The sequence below is a fragment of the Astatotilapia calliptera genome, chromosome 22 (assembly GCF_900246225.1).
Source record: "Astatotilapia calliptera chromosome 22, fAstCal1.2, whole genome shotgun sequence".
Classification (NCBI taxonomy): domain Eukaryota; kingdom Metazoa; phylum Chordata; class Actinopteri; order Cichliformes; family Cichlidae; genus Astatotilapia; species Astatotilapia calliptera.
Genome location: NC_039322.1, coordinates 1,740,589 through 1,760,916, shown reverse-complemented (window position 1 = coordinate 1,760,916; position 20,328 = coordinate 1,740,589). Strand labels below are relative to the sequence as shown.

The 20,328-nt window shown below is 39.5% G+C and overlaps 1 protein-coding gene across 3 annotated transcripts; it reads right to left on the bottom strand.

Moving 5' to 3' along the window:
• Positions 1-254: 254 nt before the first annotated feature.
• LOC113014809 (integumentary mucin A.1-like) lies at positions 255-12,253 on the bottom strand. 3 transcript variants are annotated; one of them, XM_026156553.1, is made up of 16 exons: positions 12,223-12,253; positions 10,605-10,715; positions 10,127-10,204; positions 9,713-9,763; positions 9,418-9,459; positions 8,214-8,255; positions 7,960-8,013; positions 7,727-7,768; positions 7,427-7,477; positions 7,299-7,340; positions 6,862-6,903; positions 5,833-5,874; positions 5,580-5,633; positions 4,915-5,057; positions 1,096-1,155; positions 255-284 (listed from the first exon to the last, which is right to left on the bottom strand). In XM_026156553.1, the coding sequence occupies exons 1-15, from the start codon at positions 12,239-12,241 to the stop codon at positions 1,102-1,104; spliced, it is 867 nt and encodes a 288-aa protein (XP_026012338.1). In that variant the 5' UTR covers positions 12,242-12,253; the 3' UTR covers positions 255-284; positions 1,096-1,101. The 3 variants fall into 3 exon arrangements, with proteins under 3 accessions (XP_026012338.1, XP_026012340.1, XP_026012339.1); XM_026156554.1 differs by having other exon boundaries at positions 273-284; positions 1,092-1,155; XM_026156555.1 differs by lacking the exon at positions 5,580-5,633.
• Between the last annotated feature and the right edge of the window lie 8,075 nt (positions 12,254-20,328).

Here is a 20,328-nt window from a genome sequence, read left to right as displayed (position 1 = left end):
CCCCCTCAAAAACAATTCAATTCAGTTCAATTTGGTTTTATTCATAGAGAACCAAATCACAACAACAGCTCAAGGCATTTTACATTTTAGGATAAAGACTCTACAATAATACAAAGAAAACACAGAAAACCCCAACAATGAAATGACCCACTGTAAGCAAGCAATTTGTTGAGAGTGGGAAGGAAAAATCCCGTTTAACAGGAAGAAAATAGAACCAGGCTCAGGGAGGGAGCCATCTGCTGTGACTGGTTGGGGTGAGTGGAAGAAGACAGGATAAAGACATGCTGTGGAAGAGAGACAGAGATTAATAACCAGTACGATTCAATGCAGAGAGGTCTGTTAATACATAGTGAGTGAGAAAGGTGACTGAAGAAGAAACACCCAGTGCATCATGGGAATCCCCGGCAGCCTACGTCTATTGCAGCATAACTAAGGGAGGATTCAGGGTCACCTGGTCCAGCCCTAACTATATGCTTTAGCAAAAAGGAAAGTTTGAAGCCTAATCTTGAAAGTAGAGATAGTGTCTGTCTCTAATCTTTATGAGAGAGCTTTGCAGATTACATTAAGGTCAACATTAAAAAGAGATACTGGACGGTAGCTGGTAGGAAACACAGCGTACTTGCCTGGTTTTAGCCAGAGACTAATGTTGAAAGAATACATATTTGGTGGTAGTCTGCCATTTCCTTATTTTCCTGCAACATTCCATATAATGTTGGTAACAGAATTATGCAGAAGTCTTTATAGAATTCTGCTTTAATCTAATTCTCTACCAGAAAATGTTTGTGCCTACTAGATTATCTTTCTCACCGTAGCAGTTTTCATTTAAGTGCTTCTTAGTATATGAACACAAACATAAACTTATTAAATCAGATCTATTTTGTTATCATTAAAATTATTCTGCACACCACCAAGCACCAGCTGCTAAACACAGTACAGCACCTTTTTAACGAGATTCTGGTGAGCTGGAACCACTCTGCGTGTCCTATTGTGATGGGCACCACTAGTATGCCTGTCAGTGGTTTTAATGTTATGGCAGATTAGTGTGCAGTGCAAAATCCCATTCACATTTGAGATGGAAGGATAAGCCATACTTGCATTTTGTCATTGGAGCCCGCACTGCTGAACTTCCTCAGTTGTTTCCCCATGAAGTATTCTCTACACAGAGACAAAAACATGGAAGAGTTGCCATACTTTGTAAAGGTATATTTTATACAGTGAAAAAAAAATAGAAATTAGTTAAATAAGTTATTTCTTTAATAAAGTGAAGAGCAAGAATGCAAACAGTACACGTTTAGAGTTTGACTTTGTTTCCTGGGAATTGGAGCTAGCAATTAAAGAAAGATCTTTCTTTATTCTATTTATAAAGCACTGTACATTCAACAATGTTGGCCAAAGTGCTACAAATATGAAACAAAGAGAAAACAGTTTAAATTACATATAGAATACCTTAAAATTAAAAATATATATATATATATAATTAATAACGAACAGATTAAGAGACATCAAAAAATCCTGCTGTGCTGAAAGCCGGGGTAAATAAATATGTTTTAAGACATGATTTAAAAAGCGATAAGGAAGGCGCCCGTCTAACATGTAAATGCAACTCATTCCACAATTTTAGTGCTGACACCACAAACACACAATCCCCTCTGAACTTACGATTACAGGCACACTCAGGAGGAGCTGGTCTGCCGACCTGAGGGACCTGGACGGTATGTATGGATGAAGAAGCTTAGAGAGGTACAGAGCGGAAGCATTGGACAAAGATTTAAAAAAATAAAAAGCAGCTTAAAATGGATCCTAACATACACGGGCAGCCAATGAAGTGAATATAAAACTGGGGTCATATACTCGCATCTACGAGTGGCAGTTAAAAGACGTGCAGCAGCATTCTGGACTAGCTGCAGAAAAGCAGAAGATCGACTCACCCCATAATTACAGTAATCCAGCCGAACGGTTACATGGATTACTGTTTCAAATTGCTGTGGCGCAAGAACGTGCTTAATTTTGGCCAGCTGCCTCAGATGAAAGAAACTAGACCTTACAGCCGACCTAATCTGGCCTTCAAGCTTAAGTTCAGGATCCATTTTAAAACCTAGATTTACAATCTCTGGTTTACAAAATGATTTCAGGATTTGCAAATCAACACACAGAACACCAATGGAGGCAGGTCTAAGCATCATTACTTCAGTTTTAGAATCATTAAAGCAAAGAAAGTTTAGGGCCAACCACGACTTGACGTCCTCCAGACATGTTTGCAAGCGATTTACAGACGACCCATTTTTCTTTTTAAGAGGAACATAAATCTGACAGTCATCTGCATAACAGTGAAAAGAGAGTCTGTGTTTTCTAAAAATTGAGCCCAAGGGAAGTAAACAAAGCGAAAACAGGATAGAGCCCAGAATGGAACCCTGTGGTACTCCGTGAGACAGCGGAGCACGGGAGGACTCAGTTTCCTAAGCGAACTGAAAAGGTTCGATCTGTTAAATAAGACCATTTCAGAGCCACACCTGTTATACGGACACACACACAGATTAAAATTTCATCGTCTACAGTGTCAAATTCAGCAGTTAAATCGAGTAAAATAAGAATGACACTTTCACCAGAATCAAATTAAAATATATCATTACAAACTCTTAAAAGTGCTGATTCAGTGCTATGCATTGCTTTAAAACCAGATAGGAAAATCTCCTGAATATTTTGTGCATTCAAGTATGGTTATATATCAATTGGTTATATACTATTTTTTCCAAGAATTTAGATAAAAAGGGCAGCTTAGATATTGGTCTGAAGTTTTCAGCGTTTGTATCTAGCCCAGGTTTCTTAAGAAGAAATTGTATCTTTGAAATTCTTTGGAACCACACCTGAGGTAAGGCTGCTATTTAAAATGGTTACAATAGTTGAACATATGGTAGAAAGAACGTTTTTCAGAAAATGGGGAGGGATAGCATCGTGAGGTGAGCCTACGGGCTTTAGATGATCCACCACCTCCTGTAGCTGAGCAACAATAACCGACTCAAACTGTTGAAAGACAAATTGGTCAGATGTGGGCAAAATAATCCGTACCCTAGCCAAAAGTAATTTGTTCATAAAGAAGTGAAGGCTCAAAACTGAGAGAAGAAGGAGGGCATAAAATAGTCTCAATTGAGTTAAACATTGTATGTGGTTTCTGATCATTTACCAAAATAATGTTAGCAAAGTCTTTCCACTTTGTTTCTTTTACTGTGTACTGATATAAGGCCCAGCGCTCGCTTAAATTTTGTAAAGAGACCTGTAAGTTATCTATTTTCCATCTCCACTCAGCCCTATGACATTCACGCCTCGCAGCACAGGTTTCATTGTTCAACCAGGGTCCAAACTTGGTCTTAGGATGCCTGATTTTTAGAGGGGCAACAATATCCAAGGCAGTCTGACAAGTGGTATGAAACCAAGAACTGAGTTCCTCTACGTTTTGGAGTGTCTCGGGAATGGAGAACTGATTATAGAAGGTGGAGAGAAATTTAACAAACGAGATGGCTGAGCAGGGACATGCCCCCTGAATTCATTTATAGATAACGAGATGTAAAACAGAACCAGCATATGATCAGAGAAAACAGGTCAGAGACTTAAAACAGGCAGTGAGTGCGCTAAAACCAGATCGAGAGCGTGGCCACACTGTTGTGTGGATGCAGACACACATCGAACTAAATTAAAAGAATCAGTAAGATTCAAAAAGTCTTTAACCATGGGCTTTTCTGGACAGCACACATGAATATTAAAATCCCCGACAATAAGAAAGGAGTCATATTTTATCGTGACTTCAGTTAGAAATGCAGCAAATTCCTTTATACAGCCCTTACTGTATTTTGGGGCCCTGTATATTATTGTGCACAGTACAGGGGGAGAATAGGCTATTTCAAATAGCAACAGTTAATAAGTGGAAAAATAAATTTCCAATGAAACCTGTTTACACCTGTAGCGATTTCTGAAGATGGTAGCTACTCCTCCACCTCGACCAGATCTGCGTGGGACATTAAAATAGCAGCAGTCTGAAGGCTAAAGTTCTGCAAAGGCGCTGGAATCACCAGCAGTTGTCCACGTCTCAGTTAGGCAGAGAAAGTCCAAGTAGTGTAACAAAAAATATTCCTTAAGGATGAAAGTCTTACCAGGCCAAATTTGGCCGGAGTTGAACAGTCACCAGACATCAGCTCATTAAACATACGGCAGGTTTTGCAGATTCGCTCTGCACTGCCGTGGACAGGTATGATGGGAGGGGGTGTGGGAACATCTCAGAGCCAGCAAGAGGCACCAGACATGCATAGGATGGCTTATGAAGATGCCAGGGAAAAGGGGGGCGGCAGGCAACGCTAGGAGCACCGGAAGAAACAGCAGAACCAAACGCTCAACAGGCCTTCAGCTTCACCAATCTCCCACTCTGTTTGCCGCGACGGTGACCTCGCTTCCGGGGAGATTGCACAGGTACATGGAGCAGGTGAGTAGGAACCAACGACAGGAGTGGAGGCAGTATTTTGTGTTTCCCAGTCTACACACCAGAGTATTGGGAGATAGCCGAAGTTTAAGTAAAACTTAGCGATCATAGACCAGCAGGGAGTCGACGTCACAGCAGAATAATACCATTAAAACAGATTTGGAGGAACAGACGGCAAGCCATACACATTGGCGTCATCTTGAACCCCCCCGAAAAAAAAGACAAATATGCATAAATGATCATTTAAGCATATTTAAGTATATCTGAAATTCTGTTCTAAGTTTTGTTCCTTTGATTAACCAGTTGCTGCTTGTGCTAACCTGCTTCCTTGGTAGTTAAAGATTCTGTATCTGGTTGAAAGCACAGATGCGGTAACACTCAACAAATAACGCATTTAAAAAGCAATATTTGGTCACATTTCAATTGAGAAGTGTAAACACACCTACCTGTTTTTCTCTACTATTTACGACAATTAGACTTCCTCCTCTTCCCTGGCAGTATGATTCATTCTCCTGCGAACTTCTCCTGTCATGTAATTCATAGTAACATTTGGATCCTGCCCTCAGCCATCCTACAGGACAGCTATATCCTGCAAGGGTTGTATATCATTTAGTTTCACGATGAAAATAAATTTCACTGCAGTCTCGTGTAACTTAGAAGGGTTCAATTAAAAATGTCTTCAGAGCCAAAGATACAAAAAAGACAGAATGAGAGAAAATCTTTCTCAGCTGTACTTTGTGTTGTCATCTTTGATCCTTCTTTATCAAAAAATTACAACTACAGTTAAAAATTGATTACTTTAGCTGATTATTAAAATAAAACTTTCAATCAGTCTCTGATCCTCTTTTGTTTTACTTTGTTTTGTCATTTTCTTGAAATTTACACAAGAAATAGAAGCTGTGTTTTTGTTATCTGTTGGGGACTGAACATTTTTTAAAATGCATTGGATACCAAAGAAACTACAGGTTAACATCAAGTAAATATAGTTAAATTACATAAATCGATTGTCAAAACTGCACTAATCATACACTTTAAACTCTCTTTCAGTCAAATTATATTTTAAAATATCATTGTTAAAAGTCACTGTTTTAAAAAAAAGACATTTCTAAACCTTTCTGAGTTGCACTTCGTGTCGTCATCATCTTCTTAGTCCATTTAACATAAACTGAAATGTATTGAAAACCAAAGATAACACATATACAAATCAAGTAAATATTGCTGATTTACATAAATTGATGGTCAAAATCTTGTGTAAAGCAGAAACCGTAAAACCTTTCAGTCTTCATCAAAGAAATTAAACATCCATTTAAACAGTTGATTGTTAAGTGATTTTTTTAAACAAATAGATACATGAGTTTCCAAACCTTTCTTTGTTGTACTTTGTGTTGTCATCTTTTTTAGAGTTGCTAAAAAAAGAATAGAAACTCTAAAAGGGTTATTGGTTATTTGACATATATTAAAAATCATTTAATCATCATTTAATTTAAATCATTAAATATCAAATAAAACACAGGTAAACATCAAATAAATATTCTTAAATTGTGTAAGTAATTATATTATTATAAAAATTTAAACTGTAGTTAAACATTTCAGTTTTAAAATTGATGGATAATGACACATGGAGGAGGTGGCTGGGGAGAGGGAGGTCTGGGCCTCTTTGCTTAGGCTGCTGCCCCGCGACCCGGCCTCGGATAAAGCGGATGAAGATGGATGGATGGATGGAAGTAACCAATGTCTCACAGTTAGAATAAATATACTAAAACTCATATTTTCTTCTACAGGAGCACAAAATCAAACACATGGATAATGACACAAAGTAACTTCAAAAACTTCATTAAAAAAAGTCTTGTCTTGAGATTTAACATTTACCAAATTGAAATTAATTGAAATTAAGTGCTCTCTCTCTGTCTCTCACACACACACACACACACACACACACACACACACACACACACACACACACACACACACCACAAGTGTCACTGATTTATATAACTGTCCATTTTTGAATTTTGGTGTTGTAGCGGCAGTAAGTTTGTATTTCTTACAAGTGTGGCATTTGGCAAAGCATTGTGCCTTTATATTTGTACTATTGGTCTTTAAATCTTCCTCTATACCCCCTTTTTTACTGCCTTGTCATACTATAGCACATATAATGTAATAGGCGAAATAACATGAATAGAAATTTATAAATAAACAGATAAAAGAAACACCTGAACAAGAAGAGTCTATAGAGAACATGTTTAGCACAACAGTGCATTCAACTCATAATTCTAATTTCAAAAGCTGCCAGACAGGACTGGATTTAAAAAATTAAAAAAAATAAAACTAGTTTTAAACATTTGATTCTTAAAACTGACTGTCTAAATGAATAAATAAATGTATTTCCAAACCTTTCTCTGTTGCACTTTTTGTTGTCGTCGTCATTACATTTGCTGGAAAAAGAATGGAAATTGTACTTTGGTTGTCTGCTGGTGATATAACATTTGTTAAAATTAAAACCAAAGAAAATGCAGATAAACGTCAAATAAATATCCCTAAATAAACATAAATTGATCATCCAAATGTCATGCAAAGCATAAACTGTAAAATCTATTTCCCTCCTCATCAAAAATATAATTGTATTTAAACATTTAAATGTTAAAAATGTAGGCTCTTTTAAACACACACACACGCACCAAACCCCAAAGAGACAGAAAACACTAATAAACATACAGTGGCATGCAATACATAACCTCCAATACCTTTGTGATTACACTTCCCCAAACAGCTTATCTCTGTAGTTAAGTATTTGATTGTTAAAACTTTAGGTAAAAAAGAGCTTCCTAACCTTTCTTTGTTGTACTTGGTGTTGTCATCTTATTTGCATTTTCTGAAAAAGAGCATTGAAATTGTACTCTGCGGAGTGACTTAGTTAAACATTTAAATGTTAAAACTGATTATAACAAAAAAAATTACCTTTTAGAACTTTATTTGTTGTACTTTGTGCTGTCATCTTGTTTACACTCGCTGAAAAACATAATGAAAATTGTACTTTGGTTGTCTGCTGGTGACTTAAAATTTACTAAAATGCACTAAACCAAAGAAAATGTTGATCAGTACCAAATTAATATCCTTGCATTGCATATAATGATTATCAAAATAGCCTGCAAAACATAAACACCTCTTTCATTTTTCATCATAAAATTACAATTACAGCTAAACATTTGAGTCTTAAAAGTGATTGCTTAAGAAATTTAAATGAATGAGCTTCTAAACCTTTTTCAGTTGTACTTTGTGTTGTCATCTTGTTTACACTCTCTGGAAAAGAAGTGGAAAATGCATTGGATACCAAAGAAACTACAGGTTAACATCAAGTAAATATAGTTAAATTACATAAATCGATTGTCAAAACTGCACTAATCATACACTTTAAACTCTCTTTCAGTCAAATTATATTTTAAAGTATCATTGTTAAAAGTCACTGTTTTAAAAAAAAGACATTTCTAAACCTTTCTGAGTTGCACTTCGTGTCGTCATCATCTTCTTAGTCCATTTAACATAAACTGAAATGTATTGAAAACCAAAGTTAACACATATACAAATCAAGTAAATATTGCTGATTTACATAAATTGATGGTCAAAATCTTGTGTAAAGCAGAAATTATAAAACCTCTTTCAGTCTTCATAAAGAAAGTAAACATCAATTTAAACTGTTGATTGTTAAGTGATTTTTTTAAACAAATAGATACATGAGTTTCCAAACCTTTCTTTGTTGTACTTTGTGTTGTCATCTTTTTTAGAGTTGCTGAAAAAAGAATGGAAATTGTACTTTGGTTGTCTGCTGGTGATATAACATTTGTTAAAATTAAAACCAAAGAAAATGCAGATAAACGTCAAATAAATATCCCTAAATAAACATAAATTGATCATCCAAATGTCATGCAAAGCATAAACTGTAAAATCTATTTCCCTCCTCATCAAAAATATAATTGTATTTAAACATTTAAATGTTAAAAATGTAGGCTCTTTTAAACACACACACACGCACCAAACCCCAAAGAGACAGAAAACACTAATAAACATACAGTGGCATGCAATACATAACCTCCAATACCTTTGTGATTACACTTCACCAAACAGCTTATCTCTGTAGTTAAGTATTTGATTGTTAAAACTTTAGGTAAAAAAGAGCTTCCTAACCTTTCTCTGTTGTACTTTGTGTTGTCATCTTATTTGCATTTTCTGAAAAAGAGCATTGAAATTGTACTCTGCGGAGTGACTTAGTTAAACATTTAAATGTTAAAACTGATTATAACAAAAAATAATTACCTTTTAGAACTTTATTTGTTGTACTTTGTGCTGTCATCTTGTTTACAGTTGCTGAAAAAAATAATGAAAATTGTACTTTGGTTGTCTGCTGGTGACTAAAAATTTACTAAAATGCACTAAACCAAAGAAAATGTTGATCAGTACCAAATTAATATCCTTGCATTGCATATAATGATTATCAAAATAGCCTGCAAAACATAAACACCTCTTTCATTTTTCATCATAAAATTACAATTACAGCTAAACATTTGAGTCTTAAAAGTGATTGCTTAAGAAATTTAAATGAATGAGCTTCTAAACCTTTATTCCAGTTGTTACTTTGTGTTTGTCATCTTGTTTACACTCTCTGGAAAAGAAGTGGAAGTTGTTCTTGAGTTTTCTGTGGACGACTGACATAAATGTTTATTTGTGCTGCTATACCCCCCCTCGTCGCTGCCAGAGCCCCCCCCCCCATCATCACACAAGCACACACACCTAACATAGAAATGTCCTCCAAAGAGACAGGAAACACTAATAAACATACAGTGGCATGCAATACATAACCTCCAATACCTTTGTGATTACACTTCACCAAACAGCTTATCTATGTAGTTAAGTATTTGATTGTTAAAACTTTAGGTAAAAAAGAGCTTCCTAACCTTTCTCTGTTGTACTTGGTGTTGTCATCTTATTTGCATTTTCTGAAAAAGAGCATTGAAATTGTACTCAGGTTTTCTGTCTGCGACTTAACATTATTCATTCATTATGAAAGTGCATTGAAAAGCCGGGAAAACACAGGTCAATATAAAATAAATAATCTTACATTACATATACTGATCATCAAAATAGCATGCAAAGCATAAACTGTAAAACCTATTTCAGTCCTCATCAAAAATATAATTAGTTAAACATTTAAATGTTAAAACTGATTATAACAAAAAAAATTATAATTACCTTTTAAAACTTTCTTTGTTGTACTTTGTGCTGTCATCTTGTTTACAGTTGCTGAAAAAAGAATTGAAATTGTACTTTGGTTGTCTGCAGGTGACTTAAAATTTATATATTATTATAAATTATATTATAATATATATATTATACATATGTTATTCATTTATTATGAAAATGCATTGAAAAGCCAGGAAAGCATATGTCCTTACATTACATATAGTGATCATCAAAATGGCATGCAAAGTGTATACTGTAAAATCTCTTTTGGTCTTCATAGAAAAAAGAGCTTAAAGCCAATGTTCCCTCAAACTTTTTTATGTAACTGAACGAACACACAAACTCGCTGAGCGGTTTGAAGCCTCAACAACTGCTTATAGGTATACTTCAACATCTGATTGTTAAAAATGAAGGTAAACAAGCCTTTCTCGGTTGTAGTTTCCGTTGTAAGATGGCTATGTAAAGTACTGGTCTGCTCTGACTGCAAGGTTGCTGAGATACCTGAGGAAAACAGTAAATAACAGGCAGATCAACCTTAAAATTACAGTTCTTAAAGTTTAAAAAGTTGATTTTGTGTTTGTCCGTTCACACAAATGTACGTTTTGAATATTTTTTTTTCCTGTCCCTGTTATTGTCTATACTGGGAAATGGTAATCACCAGGTCGTTTGAATATCTTGAACAAAATAGTGTTACAGCTCAAATGTTTCATTTTGTCATTTAAATTTCAGCACTGTACCTCTAGCAGAACATTTTGAAAAGTAATAAGCGCTAAATGTGAAAAAACATGGGGGGGTTGAGCTGTTAATGAAATGCCAAATTATTCTTCCAAATATATAAGGTGAACAACACAAAAACACAAGTGTTGGACTTTGGTCTTTATAGAAAACAGTTAAGCCTCACCGCGACTGACAATTACAGTCAACATCAAGACAAAACAAGCTCCCAGAGCTGCTGCGATGACTCTGGAATGGCTCCTTTTGGCAGATGAACGGTTCATTCGAGTGTGTTGACCTGTAGAGACAAAATGCATTATCTATTACCAAGTGAGATAATAGATAATTGTATCTATTATCTCACCACACTATTTATATTCCTATGAGTAGACACATCAAAGATGAACAGCAATCAGCTGTGGCAGCTCCTTGTGATTAAAGTAGCAGCCAAAAGTGACTTTTTTCATTTAATCAGTAAGAAGAGCAACATTTGGGTCCAAGTGGTTCCGTATCACACACACTTGATGGGCCCACATCCTCATTTTAGGTTTGACAGCGTTTTTAACAGATAAAAGGTTTACACATAAATTACGCTGCAGTTTGGGGAAAGCCTTGAAGGGGCCTGGCAGATACCCAATAATCCGACAGTAATCCGATTACTTTTTTCAAGTAACGAGTAAAGTAAGGGATTACTATTGCAAAAACGGTAATTCGATTACCGTTGCTTTTCCGTAAGCAAGCTGCGTTACTGCGTTACTAAAACCGTGATTTCTTTGCGAGAATGTCTCATAACAGTGACGTAAGCGAGTGCGACGTTAGTGACAACAGCTGTGTGCAGATCAACAATGGATCATATATCAGTGCAGGAGAGAGTATGAGCGTGCAGCGTCTAAAGCATGGAAGTACTGACCTTACTTTGAGTTTGATTCCATAAAAAGTGACACAAACATTAGTGTCCGCTGTGCGTGGGAAGAAAACTTCTTTTTACAGTGAAAAAACCCCTAAACTTCCAACAAGCACCGAGTAGCTACGACGTAATGGGAAACTCACAGAGAAACTCGCGGATTCTTCCACTGACCGCGGCACACCTGCACCAGGGTAACCCTCCGCCTGCCCCACTCCTGCTTTACAGGTGAAAATAGAGCAACAGGACCGCTGAGTCTTTGACTTTATTTATTTTCTGCTGTGTTTTACTTGCATCTATTTGAAAGACTGAGTGTAAACACAAAAAATATTTTATTTTATGAGCTGGAATGTGCAGAAAATAGGTTTAAATATTAAACAAATTTCTTCAAGTCAGAGAATGTTGCAGATAATTAATTTTTTTAAAAGATTAAAACTTTTAACTTTTAAAACAAGTTTTAAAAAGAGACTTTTCCATTTGATTACATTTTGTATGATGGATTATGCAGAAAAAGTAGAATTGGGCTTAAAGATCTATCGCTTTATCACCTATTCAGGTTGTAAATCGTGTTTTTGAAAAGTAACTAAGTAACTAAGTAATTAATTACTTTTGAAAATAAGTAATCAGTAAAGTAACAGGATTACTTTTTGGGGGATGTAATCAGTAATTAGTTACTGATTAGTTTTTTCAAGTAACTTGACCAACACTGCCAAAGAAGGCATCCCCTAGAAGCAGTAATAACTGTGGGGCACAAAGGTCAAAGACCTCTGCAGTAATCAGTGTTGGTCAAGTTACTTGAAAAAAGTAATCAGTATCTAATTACAAACAATTAAAAACGAGACATGAACATGATTCTGAGCAGGAGTACGAGTGTAAAACTGCAAACAGAATCAAGCAGTACCTGGAATCTGACCTGACATGGGGAGAGGGAAACAGACAAACCCACAATGAACAGAGGGAGACAGAGGACTTAAATACACAGCAGGGTAATGAGGGAAGTGGAAACACCTGGGGAGACACAGCTGACCCAAATGATCATGACACCACAAGGAAAAGTAAAACTAAGCACAATGAACATAGAAACAAGACTTTTAAAACATGGAGAGACATGAACTTGGACTCGCAAGCTTAACACAAGAGACAGGGAGAGCGAACAAGAGAAGGAGAAGATGTTTGTAGCTTATTTTAGGACATAGAAGTATAGTAGAGACACTGACACTGCCCTGGATGTAATATAGGCCTAAATGTGTCATAAACGTAGGCGTAGACTTGTAGGAGACCCTCCCCCACCTTGAGCTGTGAAAATAAGACAAAAAGAAGCTAAAGCTGAGTACAGTGTTGCCAACTTAGCGACTTTGTCGCTATATTTAGCGAGTTTTCAGACCCCTTAGTGACGTTTTTTCTAAAGAAAGTCGCTAAAAAAAGACGTGAAGGCGCGTATCGCTTTTACTCTCAACAAGCAGCAGGTGCTGTAACGCAGTCAGTTCTTCTTTTACTCTTATGTTGTTTTGTGGATCACAAGGTTTAAAACTACTTATAAACACACACAAAGTAACTCCACCAGAGCGCCTATTTTGGGTCACTTTTGCCGGTCCAAGCCCGGGTAAAGGAGCAGGGTTGGAATTGTGACATTAAAAAAAACAATAATTACTAAAATAAATTTAATTTGTAGTTCTAAATAAACTCTAAATGCATTTAGGACGTTTTTACTCACTTTATGTCTCTTCCACGATGTTATTTCTCTCTCCAACAACATAGGTTACAATTACATTAGCATGACCAGTTATGCAAATTAGGCAATGACGTCATTTAGCGACTTCTAGCGACTTTTAGGACAACCAATAGCGATTTTCCTTACTGAGGAGTTGGCAACACTGGCTGAGTGGAAATTCCGAAGGAGATACCTGGGTATGGGTGTCAGTACAGTGTTTGAAACTGGATAACTTTGGTCTGGAAGGGAAATGCACTTTTATGATCCACAAGAAGTTCCGTACGCAGAGGTACATACACATATATACACATGCACTTACACACAGGTACGTGCACACGTACTCGCACACACACAACATACAAACACAGTGTTTAGTTTTATGGCACATCGTATAGGGCTTAGAATGGGGGTCACGTCTATAAAACTGTGTGCAACAGCAAAGGAGTTGAGATCTGCTGATGAATTCCAGGGTCCTGTACATCTCCCTTCTAGAAGCTGTATTAATAAGTGTGGATGAATAAAAGTGTTGTGAATTGACTACTGAGTCCCGGTGTTGTCTCTGGAGGCCTGAGGAATCCAAGAACCAGGGTGAAACTGTTCAGAGGTAACAGTTTTGATGCCGAAACCCGGGACATTTTTGCTCTGAGATCGCGCAAACGAAGCGAACAGAGAGCCGCCTAACTCATCTGAAAAGGTAAGCACCACCTGTTTATTCGAAGTGTGCCTATTGGATGAATGCTAAATTATCTGTTTGCTAAGTTGAGCGTATCCCAGTGTAAATTCACTCAGTAGAATAAATAGGTGGTTAAAAGTTTGTCTTAGTCCGTTACAGCAGGAGACGTTTGTCAAGAATTTCAGGTTGATGTTTAGCCTACTGTAAGAAAACTGGGGTTAGAGGCCTTGTCACCGGCTAAAGGCCGCATGTGTGTTCTGGGCTTGGCTGCTCCACAGGCTCTTGGATGCGAGGGCAAGACCCGTGGGACGGGAGGACTAGGTTGGTAACCTTCAGACTGAAACCCTTAAAATAACTAAGTCGGGGTTAGAGTCCCCGTTACGGACTCAAGTCTGCATAAACGCAGGACTGGTTGCTTGGGCCAGTTAAATTCTGTGCTGGGTTGAACCGGAGTGTCTGCTGCAACTAGAGGGCCGTGAAGAGTGTGTGCAATTGCTGTTAGATTCGGCACCCTGCCGGTGGCGGACTCCCTCAGGTGTCGGTGCGTTGGTGGTTCTTTGTATCTGGGGGTGGGCGTCCGGGTACACACCGGCTCACTCCTTGGCGGCCGCTTATTGGGGCTCGCTCGCGCCACTTTGGAGGTGGAGTGCCCCCGGCCTCTCGGCCTGGGGCTCGGTCACTCAGGCACAGCTGGCTGCCGGCGGAGCTCACGGGCACGTCACTGCAACCCCCCTGGCTTCTGCTCCGCGGCTGCTGAATGAGCTCTCATCTGGGACTCTCCTCAGCTCTTACTGGGACAGTGGCGCGGCTGCCCCTCTGTGGGTCTTCCTTGGTCTCTTGTGTTCTGGGGGCCTCTGGATGTCTGGAGTTTTGATCTCCTCCATACCTGCTTGATACCATAGAGGACAGGGCTGTGGCTCCCCACACTCTCTAGCAGATCATTACATGGAGAAACCTTTGGAATGCAAGCATGCTGATCCACACAGGTATGCACACAGGTGTACACATGGGTATTCACAGATGCGGACTACAGCTTTCTTGGCTGCTGCCTCAAAGCACACTGTGCGCTGTCTATCTTGCGTGCTGCACAATATCGTTTATTATTTAGTAACTATTGATATCTATGACTAGCTAGTTTATTGTGATGGTGCTTTTTTTTTAATTTTATTATTATGTTGCTCTTTGTTGTTTGCTGTCTCCCCTGTTTTTTTTGTTTTTCTTTCTCTCCATACAGGTGACCCAGGAGTTTTTTTTTTTTTTTTTTTTTTTTTTTTTCTCTCTTCCCCCCCTTCTCACCGTCTCTTCTCCCCTTTGGTTTTCTTTCTTCCTCTCCCCCTCTTTCTTTCATTCTTTCCCCCTGTCCTATTACAAAAAAAAAAAAAAAAAAAAGGATGACAAAGGATGAACTGAAGCTCCGCCATCACGTGATGTCACATGCTGCTGTTTCTGATGTCACTTCCAAAATAAATAAATAAATAAAAAAATAAAAATAAATAAAAATAAAAAGATTCGGCACCCCGACAGAGGTTCAGGAGTAAATTGAAGTAATAAAGGAATTGGAGTCTAAAGTGTGTTTGTGGTGTCGGAAAATCCCCGTTAGAGTCGGGGTCTCGAGAGAAGTTTGGGAGTAAGTGCAGAAACTAAGAGATTTGAGTTTAAGATTGTGTTTTTGTGGTGTGTGTGGAAATTGTGACGGGAGGCCAACTAATTGTTGTAAATTGTGAGTTTATTGGGGGGTATAATTTGATTGTGTTTTGGGAAAAAGAGAAACCGCGGTTAGACGCCGTGCTGCAGTTTAAGTAATTTGTGCCGTGATCTGAAGATTGTGGGTCCATTGTTCTGGTGTGGTTGAGGTCTAAAAGAGCGGACCGCACCCACTCTGTGTGCTGATTTAGGGCATTGTCCTGAATCGGCAGAGGAGGAAGTGCCTCAAAGCGAGCTGTGAAGGAGACTGCCTAAGGGGGCGGACTCATAGGCGAGATGAAGGAGGAGCAACAAGGACGGCGACATCTGGTGGTAAGTAGAGGGAATTCCAGGTCAGTTAAAAAATAATTGCTGAACGAGGGGAGATTATTAGAGGAGTGAGAAGTTCAACAGAGGAAGAAATTCAATGGAAGACAATTGAGAAGCAAAAAGAGAAACTAGGTGATGCATTGAGGACACCCAACAGGTAAGGATGGTAAAATACGGGAAATGTGGAAGGAAATAATCGGTGTGTGTGACCAAGTTGGAGTGAAGAGTGACACGCGATGCTCCCTGCATCTGCATTAGAAATGCCCCTAGTGGTTGCAGCAGGGGGTGAAAGAAGATACCATATGGGGTAGGGGATTTCCGAGCCATAGCTGGCTGGTGCATTACAGTTACTGCACTGGAAGAAATACTGGCAGCTTTCACTACCAGACCAGACTCCACACCCTTTTTTTCAAATGCAGGAGCAGATTGGGAATTCCATGCGTCAAAAATATCCGACCCCAGGTATCGTTTAGAAAGACTATGCTAGAGGGGGTACCAGAAAAGGCAAGAGAAAAAATCTTAGATTACCCTGACTTAGAAGGGGCAGATGCAAATCGCTGGGAGAGACACCTGGTGCATTATTTGGGGAAGCATTAATAAGAGAAAGATAAGAAGAAAGTGGACCTAAAGGAGCTTCAGGAACAATTTCTTAAGCTCAACTGGGGAGAAGCGAGACAGAAGGTAAGTGAGAGAAAGAAAGAGAACAAATCAACTGGCTCGCCTAAGGTAATGGTAGTTCAAGGCTGCCCACCGGTGCCCTGGGCTATGGAAGGGGTGCGCCTGGAGCGGGTCATGGGCCTAGAGGTGCCTGTTTGATGTGTTATCAGCCTGGGCACTGGTCGAGAGACTGTCCACAGCAGCCACAAATACAGCAGCATATGGGCCCGCCTCAGGGAGGAAGGGGTGGTCCATTCCATCAGGCTCCAAACCCACACATGATCCCTGGACGAAGACCCCAAATGCCGATCTGGGAGGTTGACTGGTACAGCTCGGACTGGCAGCAGTGACACACTCCACAGGGAGGCCGGGGAGAAGGGGGAAAGGCAGGTAATTCCTTTAAAGACTGAAATTGGAAAGCAAGCAGTGGCTCATCCATATGTCATTTCAGCGCAAGTGCCTGTGAACCTGATGGGGCGAGACCTGCTCATCAAACTGAGAGCTGTGATCATGTGTGGGCCTGATGGTTTAACAGTGACTTTGAGAGATGGCACACCGCTTCCTTGTGTGGCCACAGGCACGAGAGGACAGTGGCTGCTGTCTGAGGACATTGACCGCACAGCAGAAATCTACTGAGCCCATCTGACAACCTCTGATGGCATCTTGGCACACTTCCAGCTCTGGCGGCCCTGGATTATGGCCCTGGACAATATATGCTCCACCCATCGACCCATACCATGTGACGCTCTTTTATGACCGCGAAATTACTGAGTGGTATGAATACCTGTTCCATGAATTCCTGGAGGGGAAGGTATGGAAGGTCTCTACCAGGGATATTTATGTTGGACCGCAGGGGGTAGCAGCCCTGGTCCACTTGGCGGAAGAACAAGAAAGCTGGTTCCAAATGGGTCACGAGTCTGTGCCTCATGTGTCTCTAGTGGTTCATTCTGGACACCAAGCAAAGGACTTCAGTCCCATGATACGCGGAGCGTCACGAGCAACTGATTGGCAACCTACACAGATTCCTGATGTCTCCTTCTCCCCAAGTACTAAAACCTATAGAATTTCAACATCTCACACAGATGATACTATATTGGAACATCATCCCATTCCAGGACACATGGCAGGGAACTGACAGATCATCCAGAGGTCGTTAAAGGCCTCTCACAGTTTCCTGACACATTGTGGTCACAGGGGCCTAGTGATGTTGGCTTAACCACCTGCTCCCCTGTGACCTTTGAACTCAAATCTGACATTCCAATATGGCATCCGCAGTACCGACATTCACCACAGGTGGAGGAAGGCATTGCAGAGACTATTGCAGTCGGGTCCAACATCTTTAATGGCAGTGCAAAATAGAAATGCTTTGGACATGTTGCTGGGAGAAAAAGGGAGTGCTGTACTTTTATTCCTAATAACACAGCACCCGATGGCTCTGTGATCAGAGTTCTGGAAGGCCTGAAGACGCTGTCCACCACAATGCATGACCATTCAGGAGTTGACAACCCACTGGAAGCATGGATGACCTCTGTCTTTGGGCAAGGGAAAGGTTTTATTATGTCAATTATGATTTCTTTGTCTGTTTTCCCTGCTATATTAGCAACGTATGGGTGCTGTTGTGTGCCTTGTATCAGAGCTTTGTTCGTAAGACTCATCGACCGTGCTGATGAGTCTTACTCAGACACGGAGACCAGCCCCTAACACAAGGATTCCATATAGTGGAGTGGAGGAAGTCGTAAAATTCGGCAGGAATGGCGTAAGAAGAGATCAAAGGAAATTTCGGACAATATAAGACCTTAATGAGGGGAACCCTTGATCAGATAGCGACGTGGCATGACTCTTAACTGAAGCTCTGACAGAGAGCAGTGACGCATGCCAGGATTTTAAGACTTGAGGTAATGGCTTGATGGCTCGTGAAAGCTTATGTGAGTTTGTCTTTGAGTAGAAATTGAGAGGGGGTGCCTAGCTGGTTAATTTACTTTGGGTAAGGTAGTGATAACTAATGTGCCGATTTCTGAAATGAACAGAGGGTGGGGAGTTTCTGAAGGGCTGGTTAAACTGAGAGACTGATCAGAGGAGAACTGCACTTTGCAGAATGAGGGATGGAAAACATTCAATTCAATTTTATTTATATAGTGCCAAATCACAACAAAAGTTGCCTCAAGGCGCTTTATACATTAAAACTGGCATCCCATGACTAGCAGAGATAAACAGCAATGGAGGACCAGCAGAGCATGGAACTAGCAAATGATTTCCAGTTATTAAATGGTGTTAGGAGGCAGTTGCACAGAACTGAGCTTGCTAGCTGGCGCTGATGGGTGGGTGGAGCTACAAGGTATGCAGTAGCTTTTGCTGTTGGAGCTGCAATTTTTGCTTTTGCAAGTAAGAAGACTTTGGATTGACATTTAGATTTGTGTGGTTAAGAACCCTTGAAAGTTAGAATGCTGGTGAATGGAAGCAGTTGTAGCTGGTCCAGTCTGAATCCTTAATGGAAGGATATTCAGGAGACTTTACAGAAGCATGGGTACGTTGTGGCTTCTGGGTCCGGCGCTGGTGTCCGTTGGCTTTTCCGCTAACTCTCCCGGTCTGTGGCCTTGTTTCAAAGCAACTGCTATGAGCTTTGCTGGTGGGTGATCTTGCTGAATTGCATGGATGTGGTTACTTCATAACTGGATTTAGCAGAGAGACGACTGGTTGGATAAACATAGCAGACCAGATTGTCGGCCAGTGAGAAAGCTGCTAGTAAGTTCATATGGTATTCAGTTTCTTGTGTAGCTCGTTGTCTGATGTGCTGACAGAAAAGAAGTGGTGGTGTGCGATACTGCATATTTTGGTGTCAAACCGATACCGATACTTTTAAATAAAAAAGGTTGACACTCAATGAATTGCTAATAAATGGCCTGGTAAATGGCCTGTATTTATATAGCGCTTTACTAGTCCCTAAGGACCCCAAAGCGCTTTACATATCCAGTCATCCACCCATTCACACACACATTCACACACTGGTGATGGCAAGCTACATTGTAGCCACAGCCACCCTGGGGCGCACTGACATATTTAATTTTATTATTAAATAGTGTTATTAAAGAGTTAAAACCCAGGACATAATTAGGACAAAGTTGTTGTTGGTGGTGATGTGTACAGCTGGCAGCGGGAGGGCTGCAGCCGTTGAATGTAATGTTACAGCAACCGTGTGATTTTTGTAAGAGTAAATGATGCTGCGAAGCATGAAAATGCCATTGGGTCTGCCGTGATGGTTTCGTTTAGTATTTCTTTCTAAAAATAAAAGTGCACCAAAACCAGTAAAACAATTAAAATGAGTACTGTTGAGAAACTATAATACAAAAATTACAATTAAAATTCTCAACAACAAAAACAACAGGTGAAAATATAATTATCATGTAAACAACTGAACAACCCCCATCTCTGGCGCTGTCCCAGGAGCGGCGAGTCCGGCGACTTGGCTGTTTCGTCTTTGCCGAAAGCACAGCATTGGAAACAAGAGCAGAACTTAAAGTAAAGAATCGATCTCACTAGGCCAGTATCGATCTGATACCAATACTGACTTAGTATCGATACAATCGATATTTGGATTGATTGTCCCACCACTAATGAGAAGGTGATTGCAAGAAAATGGAAGGATGGGTAAAATTATGTTACTCTTGTAAAATAAGCTGTGTTAAAGACTTTCTCCAAAGGTGTTCATACGAGAACGGACGAGAGCGAACTGTGTTTGCACGAAAACGAGAAGGAACAGCTCTAGAATTGGGGGATCATAGATAAGAACCAGAAGGAGCGTGTTTGGAGGTGTGGTCTCACTCCTGAAATTCAGATACTTTATCTCTAAATAAGGTTTCAAAGGAGACTTCATAATCATATTAACATAAAAAATTTCAAAAGCATCTTAAGCTAATTAAGCTATTTTAGGTGTTGAATGTGAAAGTCAGCATTCA

Excerpts from the sequence above, each read along its gene's own strand:
- LOC113014809 (XM_026156553.1), bottom strand. Across the intron at positions 7,769-7,959 it reads ACGAAGTGCAACTCAGAAAG|AGAGTGTAAACAAGATGACA; the intron begins GTTTAGAAATGT and ends CTTCTTTTCCAG. Across the intron at positions 5,875-6,861 it reads AAAAAGTGCAACAGAGAAAG|CAACTCTAAAAAAGATGACA; the intron begins GTTTGGAAATAC and ends TTCTTTTTTTAG.